The following is a 12,073-nucleotide window of genomic DNA, read 5'->3' on the forward strand; positions in this document are numbered from 1 at the left end:
CAGCTTAGGGAACTGGTTTATAGAAATGGAAAATTATGAACTTTGTTTTAATATCAATTATATGCAAATAAATGTTTTGCTAGTCTTTAAGAATATATTTGAAATACACTTCCAGTAATTAAATACTTTGCAAACTTTATACATGCTTCTTAATATTATGAATAATCTTGATAAATTCCTCCTTCATGTTTACTATAAAATATATTCCTCAAACTATATTCCAGGAAAAATTTGTCCCAGATGTTCTTACTGTTTCCCACATTCTAAAATATTATGTATTGTATGAGGTAGCACTAATTTAAGACGTGACCATACTTCCAATTTCAGAAACATTAAAAATTTTTAAAGCATCTATGCTGGATACTTTGTTGTGATACACTTTATAACTTGAGTCCAGTCTAGAACTTCTTTCCCACCACTTTTAGAGCTTCTTTTACCTCCTTATTTCTCAAGCTGTAGATCAGGGGGTTCAACATGGGGATTACAACACTATAAAATGTGGAGACCACTTTCATATTTTCCTCTGAATTATTAGAGTGAGGCTGTAAGTACATGTAGGAGAGGGTTCCATAGAAAATGGTGACTGCTGTCAGGTGGGAGGCACACGTGGAGAAGGCTTTCTTTCTCCCTGCAGTAGAAGACATCTTTAGGATGGCACCCAGGATATATATGTAGGAGAAGATGACGACCATCACAGTGAACGTCAAGTTAAATCCCACAAAGACAGCAAGTAGCAAGATGTTGATTTTGATACTGGAGCATGAAAGGGAGAGAATTGGGGGAGCATCACAGAAGAAGTGATTGATGATATTGGACTTGCAGGTCAGTGAAAATGTAAAACCTGTGTGTATGGAGGCATTTATTGATCCTACTACATATGAACCTGTTACCAACTGGATGCAGACTCTTTGAGACATGACTATGGGATAGTGAAGTGGGTTACAGATGGCTACATACCGGTCCACTGCCATAGTAGCCAGTACGTAACAGTCAGCAGTCACAAATGCTGCATAAATCAATAATTGTATTATACATCCCACAAAAGATATTGACTTATTTTCAACCATGAAGTTTTGCAGCATCTTGGGAGTAATGGCAGAGGTGTAACAGATATCAACAAAAGCCAAATGTTGTAGAAAAAAGTACTTGGGTGTTTGAAGTTTGGAATCTGTCTGGATGAGTAGGATCATTCCAATATTACCCGTCATAGAGGTCATATAAATCACTAGAAATACAATAAAGAGAACATACCGAAACTTGTGTTGGCCACCAAATCCGAGAAGAAAGAATTCGGTCATTTCTGTGTCATTTCCTTGCATCATGGCTACCAAAAGTGTAGGAAGGACGAATAGAAGGACCAAGAAAAGAAGAGAAATCTTTGTGATGTCTTGAAATATTTTAAAAGAAAAAAAAAAAAAGCTCTTGTGTTTCAGGTTACCTTTTTGACTTGGATTTTTGTGACAAACACTCTCAGTAGTGTTTATTGATTCTCATGTTTTTTCCTATATTCTTGGTAAAATACCACCACATAAGCAGTGATGCTTGAGCAATGAAGATTGTCATAGAAGGTGATTTCTAATATTTGTGGTTCTAAGAAACATAGATTGACACACTTTTCCATTGTATCAAACAAGTATCCATAGTTGCATAAAGCAATATTCAAAGATGATTATGTACCTAAGGCATTATAATTTCAATCACTGTCCATGCCCTTGAAAAATAAAAATGAAATGTATTTTTTAAAGTTTAGGGTAATAAATGAATTTTTATAATCAATCAAAATAAGGCAAAAATAATCAATAACAGAGAATAATAGAAAAAACAAAATATACATAGAAACCACATGAGATTGCATAAATAAATCTTGTAGTAAAAAAGAAATAAACGTAAGTGGACTAAATGCTATTAAAATTCAGAGGTTGTCAAACTGGATTTTAAAAAATAAGAAAGAAGGCTTTTGATATAATCAAAAATAATTGGAAACCATATGAATGACTAATGTTTAAACAAATTATAGTATATAAACGAGTAGAACATTGTGTGGCAGTGAAAACGAGTTCCCTAGAGCTTCATTTATCAACCCAAATCTTAAAATCATCATGTTCAAGAAAAGATTTTATTGACTACTTATTTTTATAGTACAATGTAATATTGGGGCTTCAGTGATATTGATGAAAGTTTATGTGGTACTTATTTGGCAGTTATTCTACCAGGCACTCTTTGGAAATGGTACAAGGCAGTTCTACTCTGACCTTTAGGGTTGGCATGGGTTGGAATCAAGTCTACAACAACAGGTTTGGTTTTTTTGGTTTCATGTTCGTTGAAAGAATCCCTGGTGGCCCAATTGTTAAGAGTTCGGCTGCTAACCAAAAGGTCTGTGGTTCGAACTCACTACCCATTCAGCAGCAGAAAAGACTTGTTGATCTGGTCACCGAAAAATTACACCCTAGGAAACCCTACAGGGTGTTTCTACTCTGTCATATAGGGTACTATGAGTGAGAATCGATTTGATGATGTACAACAATAATGTGTTCATTGTATATTCTGTACACTTTTTGTAACTGTTAGATATTTCTTGAATGTATTTTAGTCCCTTAAATTGCTTTTAAAGCACAGTTTACAGACTTACTAAGTCTCAGCAAGTTAAAATGCTGCCAGTTTTAACTCTAGCACTGAAACAAATTTGGTTGTTTGATTTTAAAATGTTTTAGACTGGTATTCATTCCTCAGGATATAGAGCTGCAGCAGTTCAATAAACAAAAGGAGCCAATAGGACTGATTTCTTCTTAAGGCTGAGGTGGGAGTTAGTCCACTGAAGTAGTTCCTGAAATGTTTTTTATCACAGTAATGAAACAAACGTGCATACCCCAAGGAGTCCATGTTGAAGGAGTGCACTCATCTGTATCTATGAGCTCAGGTGCTTTGGACAATGAAAATGGTCCCAAAATTCAACAAAGCTCAGAATAATGAAACAGTTTCATTAAGTTAAAGCCACACTTGTTTTACAAGACATTAGAGAAATAGAGTATCACCACTCTTAGGGTCAAAAAATGTCAATTCAGTTGAAAAAACATTGTGTGTGTTGAAGTTTATATGCAGAGACTTAGAGTCCATGCTATTATGTTACATCCACAGTACTAAAGATATTTAGGTCAATTGTGCTAAAAAGTCAGAGTTAATAGTGTCCAAAGGGAGATGCAATCTGATGTTGGTTCCGGGAAAGGGCTTGTCTGGTTAGGGGTTATAGACCTTTCCTGAAATAAGTGGCTGCACATTTGGGTTTAGAAATACGGTTGAGTTTGTACCAGCTGGAGACGGGCACTGCCAGGGAAACAACTCCAAGCAGAGAAAACAACTTGAGCAAGAGTACAACTAAGGGTGAGAGGCAAAAGAGACTCACATTTATATACAATTAAGCCTGTGTTGCTCTCATTAGCAGCAGTTGCTACATTAAATCACAATTGACTTTTTCTATACCCCTTGTAAAGGAGAAATCTTGAATCCTTCGACCAAAGTAATGGCTGTACTAATCCAGATTCCTGCTATAGTCAGCAAAATTAAATTGAGATTTATAACAACATACACCTTTGAGCCTTTTTTCTGATCAGCAACCATGGATAATTAGGGAGATGTTTTCTCTGTGGTCAAGCTGGGGAATGTTGATAAACTCCTTCCCAAGGTCTGCCAAAACATTTTCTACCATATGGCCTTAAGAAATCTTTCTTCTAAGAAAATGTTCTACATTCTGCTTTGGTGAGTGGCCAAAGTGTGGTCTTAAAAGCTTGTGAATGGCCATCTAAGATACTCCACTGGTTCCATTCTATCTGTAGCAAGGGAGAATGAAGAAAACCAAAGACACAAGGGAAAGGTTAGTCCAACGGACTAATGGACCACAACTACCACAGCCTCCACCAGATTAAGTCCAGCACAACTAGATGATGCCTGGCTTCCATCACTGACTGCTCTGACAGGGATCACAATAGAGGGTCCCAGACAGAGTTGGGGAAAAATGTAGAACAAAATTCAAACTCACAAAGAAAGACAAGACTTACTGGCCTGAGAGAGACGGAAAAACCTTGAGAGTATGGCCCCAGATACCTTTTTAACTCGTACTGAAATCACTCCTGTGGTTCACCTTTCAGCCAAAGATTAGACAGACCCACAAAACAAACAATAATACAGGTAGCTGAACCATGATACCAAATGTGCACACCAGCCTAGGGGTAAAGATGAGAAGGCAGGACGAGACAGGAAACCTGGAGGAATGGAAATGGGAAACCCAAGGTCAAGCAGCATATAGTGTTGACATGTCTCAGGGTTGGCAGCCAATGTCACAAAACAATATGTGTATTAATTGTTTAATGAGAAACTAATTTGCTCCATAAGCCTTTATCTAAAGCACAATTTAAAAAAAGAAAGAGAAAGAAATCAAATGACATATTGCATTGGGCAAAGCTGCTGCCAATATAAGTAAATAAATAAGAAGCCTTTCTTCCATGACAAAGATGCAGAAACAATGTCTCAGGGAAAAGACCTTGGCACTACTCTTATCTGAGTTTCCCTGGCAACTGCTTTCAAGAAAGGTTTCATTTGGACAAGCTGTTCTAAGAGAAGGGTATCCCGTAACCTGCACCCTTCCCACATCATACCCTTGCAAAACCATGCTATAGCCAATCTAAGGGGAACACACATTGTCTTAGTCATCTAGTGCTGCCATAATAGAAACACCACAAGTGGATAGCTTTAGCAAAGAGAAATTTATTTTCTCAGAGTCTGGTAGGTTACAAGTCCAAATTCAGGACGTCAGCTCCAAGGGAGTCTTTCTCTCTCTGTTGGCTCTGGAGGAAGGCCCTTATCCTCAATCTTCCTCTGGTCGAGGAGCTTCTCAGGCACTGGGACCCTGTGTCCAAAGGACGTGCTGTTTTCCTGGTGCTGCTTTCTTGGTGGTCTGATGTTCTCAACTCTCTACTTGCTTCCCTTTCCTTTTATCTCTTGGGAGATAAAATGTGGCACAGGCCAAAACCTAAGGAAACTCCCTTTACCTTGGATCAGGGAAGTGACCTGAGTAAGGGTGGTGTTATAATCCCACCCCAATCCTTTTAACATAAAATTACAATCACAAAATGGAAGAAAATCATATATGGACTAACCAAGTTGATACACAGATTTTTGGGGGGACATAATTCAATCCGTGACGTTCCACCCTTTGGCCTCCCAAAAATCACATTCTTGCAACCTGCAAAATATATTCACCCCATCATATTATAGTAAAAGTCTTAACTCTAAGTCTAAAATTTAAAAATTCTTCTTTATCTGTGAAATTTAGAATACAAGGTATTTGCTTCTAAAGGTCCAATGGCAGAAAAGACATAAGTTAGACATTTCCATTACAAATGGGAGAAACTATAGGAAAAGAAGGGATAACAGGCACCAAGCAAGTCAGCAGAACACATTACATTAGCCTTGAAAGCTTTGAAAAAAATCCTTTGTTCTCTGAGATAATTTATACAATGGCCCTGCCCTCTAGACTCTAAGTATGGGCCACACTCCAGATTCTGAGTGGAGGCCTATCGGCCCTGGGCTTCAGCTCAGCCTTCCAGGCCCACTGGGACAGCAACTCTGTCCCCTTGGATTTAGGCGCATCATTCTCTTAGCCTATTTGAGTGGCAATTCTACCCTTAGAAACACCAGAGCCCATGGCTCCACCCTTTGAAGCCCCTGAGGTCACAGCTATACCTTTTGAGAATGAGGCAGCTCAGCTTCTTGTGTTCCTTGTCTCTTCAGGTTTTGCTTCCTGTTTTTTTGGCTTCTCAGGTCCTTGGGCCTCATGCCCAGATCTGCCCTGCTGGTGCAAGTGTTTCAAAGCTCAGTAGCTCTACCAATAAGTACCCAGTGGCACCCCATTCTGCCAGAAAACCTCCTGTACACGGGAACTCAGCTCTTTTGCTCTGTGTGTCGGCTCCAACGCTGTCTTGCACTGGTCTCCTGGTTTTGCTGCTGCTGGTTTGCTGCCGTTGCCTCTTCTCTGTTGCTGCCAGTTCTCTCTTGCATTTGTTCTCTGTTGCTCTTCACAACTCTATTCCATATTTTAGGCATCTGTTAGAGAAGCATCCCACTCTCTGTACCAAATTCTGTCTTCATTATCTAGTGCTGCCATAACAGAAATACCACATGTGTATGGCTTTAATTAAGATAAATTTATTTTCTCACGGTCTGGTAGGTTACAGGTCTAAATTCAGGGTGTTGTCTCCAGAGGAAATCTCTCTCTGTTGGCTCTGGAAGAAGGTCCTTTTCCTCAATCTTTCCCTGTTTGAGGAGCTTCTCAGGTGTAGGGATCCCTGCCCAAAGAACTCACTCTGCTCCTGGTGCTGCTTTCTTGGTGGTATGAGGTTCCCATCTCTCTGCTTGCTTCCCTTTCCTTTTATCTCTTGAGGCCATACCCCAGGGAAATTCCCTTTACCTTGGATCAGGAGGTGGTCTCAGTAAGGGTGGTGTTACCGTCCCACCCTAGTCCACTTGCAATTAAATCACATTCACAAAATGGAAGACAACCATACATGGCCTAACCAAGTTGATACACAGATTTTTGTGGGGACATAATTCAATCCATGACACACATGTACTCCAAACCAATCCCCTCCTAACAACCCACCTCCCCCCCAGTAAAACTGCCTTATGTTGATCTATGTTTGTAACCTCTAAATCAAACGACGTAACTTAGATTCTTTATTCTAACTCCATAAATGTGTCCATTGTTCTTCCATTTTATACTGATTTGGTTTCACTCTGGTGGACCTGCGGCTCCCCACTCGAATATACTCTTGAATGCTTAATAAATGCTCTATATTTTAAATGATTTAACATCTGCAGACTTTTCTTTGTGAAACACTTTCAGGGATATTCTTAATTAAAGGAAACTTTGGGTCTAGACTGACTTCTCTGTTTCCAAGAGTATTAGCTGGTAACTAAGGCAAATTATTTCACTCAAAGGACTTTTATTGAGCATGGACACCACCCAAGGCTTTGTTTTAGGTGCTGAAGGCCAGAAGTACTTCTCACTCACCCCTGCAGCAGATTCTGCTACTCTGTATCCACTTCTAATTTTCCGAAACCGAAATGCTACAAAGAGGCAAAGATCAAATACCTGTTGTATTTCTCTGATATTTAGACTTGGATTTTTCTCCCAGACATTACAGGCCTTGTGTCTGCTTAGGGAAAAAATACAAGAGCTACTTCTTTTAAATAATATTTATGTTAGAATGTCCCTTTCTATACCTCCTGTAGGTTGATGGCTCCCAAGGTGATATTTTTGTACTTACTACAAATAAAGATTTAGTTCTTGGGGGCTGTGGGAATAGGAGTTGATCTCATGAGGATCTCAGACTCCAGGGGCTGAGTTGAATATAGAGTTGAAAATCCCATGTGAGGACATGCTATTATTATTTTTTAATCCCATATGTCTGGATCTTAGGCACTCTGCATCTTGTTTACCTCTACGATCTTAGGGACCATATGCCCCAGCCTGGCGCTGGTCTTGGATTATGGAAACCTGGTTTTGAATCCTGTACCTTCCACTTTCTCTAGACCCGAATCTCCTTGTCTGTAACATTGGGCTAATGGCACCAGACATCGTTGCCTCAGTGATGTTGAAACAGCAAATGTGGGAATACATGTGCACATACCTGTAGAACTGGAAAGGAATCTGACAGGAAATAATATCATTGGCAGAAGGCTTCCGAAAATCTGGGTGTCCCTCTTTCACTACTGCTGTTGCTATCATTGGCACATACCTCAAGGACTCTCTGGGTCTGACATGGTCTGGAATTACAAAGCGAGCTCTGTACTTAACAACAGCCAAGACTTACTTTTCTAACTTGGATAACTCCAGATAGAGATAGCTGCCATGAGTTGACTCCAGCTCATGAGGACCTCTTGTACATCAAAATGAGATGTTGCCTGGTCCCGCGTATTCCTCAAGACTGCTGGCATGTTCGAGTCCATCATAGTAGCTACTGTGCCATTCCGTCTCACCTAGGGCCTCTCTCACCTTGCTAGCCTCCATTCACCAGTGATTGATACCTCCTGATGATTTGTCCAAATCAAGAAAGACAATATTCTGTTATGACCCATAAGATTTTCATTGGCTATTTTTTAGAAGTAGATTGCCAGACCTTTCTTCCTTTTCTGTATTAGTCTGGAAGCCCTGCTGAAACCTGTGCACCATGGGTGACACTGCTAGTATTTGAAATACAAGTGACAGAGGTGGTGCATCACAGGAACGTGCAAGCCAATTCACGCTTTGGTTTCTTGACCCTTTGGTGGACATTAGTGGAAAGAAGTCCACAGGCATTACCCTGGAGTCCCAGACCATCAGTTCAGAAGGCTCTCTATGATCCTGCTTGAACACAACTGCCAAGTGATTCTAAAGATTGAAATCCTTTGTCTCCTAGAAAGTAGTCTGGTAGGGAGTCTGACTGAATATCAAAAAGTTGTCATGAATTCATCTTTTATTGCCTTCTCTTTTTATATTTGGTGATGCCCCAGTGGATAGCATGAAGTATAAAATGGCTATTTTCCTTGATTTTCTTACTAGGAGGATGAGCAAACTGTTTTGGGGGATAGGGGTTTAAAGTATGAATTCCCAGAGTCCTTCTGCTGGGGTCCAAATCCTGAGTCCAGTATTTATTAACTGAGTGAACATGGGCAAGTTACTGAGCCTCTTCAACATTTCAGACTTCAGGTTTCCTGGGTTTAAGGATTATATCATTCATTCGTTTATTTAATCAATGTTCATTGTTGTTGTTGTTGCTGTTGTTAGGTACCCTCCAGTTGGTTCCGACTCATAGCGACCCTTCCTACAACAGAACGGAACACTGCCCAGACCTGTGCCATCCTCACAATTGTTGTTACAGTTTAGGCCATTGTTGCAGCCACTATGTTCATCCATCTCATTGAGGATCTTCCTCTTTTTCTCTGACCCTCTGTTTTACCAAGCATGATGTCCTTCTCCTTTGAATAATGGATATATCAAACTTTGCATGTTTAAAACTGATTTCCTACTCTACATCTCCAAAATTTGGTCTACTAGTTCATTCATTCTCTGTATCAGTTAATGAAATCCACTATTCCAGTTCCTCAAGGCAAAAATTTGTAGTTACCCTACTCTCTTTCTCTCTTACCTCTGTCCTTGTGACGTCACTGGACCAACAATCTAATTTGTTGTTTAGACAAATTAAATTTATTGAAGGAATGAACCACTGGAAAGCATGTGTTCAGTTTGGGCTGTAAGGGTATGCTCTGCCTTAAGGGCAAAACAAAGAGATATTTGACAAGCAGAGTGGCTACTGCTAACAACTTCACGTCAAAGTAACGGCAGGAAAGGAGGTGAGATTTACAAGGATGGCAGTTAACTGTGAAACTTTCTTTATATCAGCTTCTAGTTTAACACAAATCTCTCATACTTCATACATTTTAACTAAGGCAATACTTCTTAAATGAAAAGTATAAGCAATTTCAACATGAAAGCTTAGTGATATAGAACTTAGTGATATAATCGCAGCTGGGCCAACTCAATTTAAATCTTTGGACACAGAACTGACCATTAGTTACTCAAAACCAAAAACCAAACCCCTTGTCCTCAAGTTGATTCTGACTCATAGGGGCCTTAAACATACCCAAGGAGTGGCTGGTGGATTTAGAACTGCTGACCTTTTGGTTAGCAGACTAGCTCTTAACCACTGTGCCATCAGGGATCAGGCCATTCGTTAACCAACTACCTCCATAGAGGTTCCAGGGAGCAGCTGGTGGATTCAAGCTGCCAACCTTTTGATTAGCTACGTGAGTTCTTAGCCACTGTGCCACCAGGTGAACTTCTTTAAGATCAGTTAAAACAACATGTTTACCTATAAAAAAAAAAATTATTTTAATAACTCAATGAAGCTTTTTCTAAAGCCATGTAAGGGAAAACTCTTAGCATAACAAACGCCACAACTGAGCTTTGTTTTTCAAAGCACAACTTTAACAGAAGACTAATGGTTATCAGGAGTGTAGAAGTAAAGCCCTCAGTTTAATTTCTGAATGGAGTGCTTAGTTTTAGTTCTGAAATCTCCCCCATTAGATCTACAGGCACCTCAGTATTTAAGAGTTTCTCAATACACCTTCTCTTCAGTCTTCCAGGAAATTCTGACTCAGTGGTTAAGAGCACAACTGCAAACCATAAAGGTCAGCAGTTTGAAACCACCAGCCACTCTGTGTAAACCCTATGGAGCAGCTCTCCTCTGTCCTATAGGGTCGCTATGAGTCAGGATCAACTCCATGGCAACATTTTTTTTTTTTTTCATTTGTTTGTTTTGAAACTTCAAAATGTATTCTGAATCTGACCACTCGTCACCACCTCCACTGCTACCACCCTGGTCCAAACCACCACCATCTTTTCCCAAGAGTATTGCCATAGCCTCCTAACTGGTCTACACTCTTGTCCCCTACAGCCTATTCTCAGTACAGTAACCAGCATGAGCCTTTAAAAAAAGAAAATAAAGTCAAGTGATGTTACTTCTGTACTTAATACCCTTTATGGTTCCCAGTTTATTTGCAGTTAAAGTCTAATCTGTACAATAGTCTGAAGGTCCTCCATGAGCCGGCCTCTCATTATCCATGCATTCTCACCTCCTCACTCACACCCCCTGGCTTACTCTGCTATGAGTCTGTTGGTTCTCTCACTCTCTCTCAAACATGCATGCCAGGAGTGGCTCAGCATTAGAGATTTTAAGCTGTCTATCTCCTCTGCCTGGAATACTATTCCCCCATAGATTTGCATGGCTCACCCCCTGATCTCCTTCAAGTCCCTTTCAAATGTCATTTGCATACTAAGGTCCACTCTAATCACACTATTTAAAATTCCATTCCTCCCCTACCCCTGCACTCTACTTCCTTCCTCCTCTACTCAGATTCTCCGCCATACCTATTGTCGTCCTCCAGCTCTTGCTCATTAAAAATGTATCTATCCTGTTTTTCACTCACCAGAATTCAACATCCTCAAGGGCGGAAAGAAGGGTCAGTTTTGTTTACTGCTATATCCCCAGAAAAAGAGCAGTGCCTAGTAACTAATTAAACACACACACACACACACACCACACACACCACACACACCACACACACCACACACACACCACACACCACACACACCACACACACCACACACACCACACACACACACGCCTTGGAGTTGATTCTGATGAACGGTGACCCAAGTGTGCAGAGTAGAAACTGTGCTCTGTAGGGTTTTCAGTGGCTGATTATTTATAAGTAGAGCCTTAGGCTTTTCTTCTGAGGACTCTCTGAATAGATTCAAACTGTCAACTTTTTGGTTAGCAGCCAAGCATGTTAATCTTTGCACCAGCCAATGACTCCCTCGAGTAATTATCAGACTAACTGCCAATTCTAGATGGGATCAGATAGATCTTGAAATACAATTTAGAAGGGAATTTATGTGTGTGTGTGCCCCCCCCTTTTTTTTTCTTTTTGTGCACATAGGAGTTTGGCACACAGTGATCCTTTGAAGACAAGCCCAGACTCTGCAGCCCCATTCCAATTGCAGCTGAGGTCACAGAGAGGCCAAACCACTTAGCTGGCCCTGACCCCAGGTGCTTACCCTTTGTTGGCAAGGTTGATTCCTGGAAATGACACACAGTCCCCTCTCTGGTGCTTTGACCTTCCTTAGTTAGAGGGGACATATGCATTTCCTCAGCTGTCCTTTGGGACTTCTTCCACATAGCAGCCCAGAAATACTTACCTCAGCCCCCAAAGACTCAATTAGATCTCACTTGGAGTTTAGGGAGGACCTGTTAATTAGAATAGGATGAAATGAGGAGTATTCTACTAAAAAGTAAAAGTTAACTTATTTCTTTTGGATTTAAAACAGCATATAAACACTAAATGTGTCTGATAATAGAAATTCTCCAAATTTTACTCACTAGATTTTCTAGAATGTATCACATGGTCCATAATCGTGTTCCTTGTTCCCTCTGTCCAGGCTACTCTTCCTTGTCTTGTCCTTCAGCAAACTACTATCCAA

The 12,073-nt window shown here is 40.2% G+C and overlaps 1 protein-coding gene across 1 annotated transcript; it reads right to left on the reverse strand.

Moving 5' to 3' along the window:
* Positions 1–398: 398 nt before the first annotated feature.
* Positions 399–1,322, reverse strand: LOC126079652 (putative olfactory receptor 5AK3). Its single transcript, XM_049890776.1, has one exon. The coding sequence runs from the start codon at positions 1,320–1,322 to the stop codon at positions 399–401; it is 924 nt and encodes a 307-aa protein (XP_049746733.1).
* Between the last annotated feature and the right edge of the window lie 10,751 nt (positions 1,323–12,073).

Source organism: Elephas maximus, chromosome 7 (genome assembly GCF_024166365.1).
Source record: "Elephas maximus indicus isolate mEleMax1 chromosome 7, mEleMax1 primary haplotype, whole genome shotgun sequence".
Classification (NCBI taxonomy): domain Eukaryota; kingdom Metazoa; phylum Chordata; class Mammalia; order Proboscidea; family Elephantidae; genus Elephas; species Elephas maximus.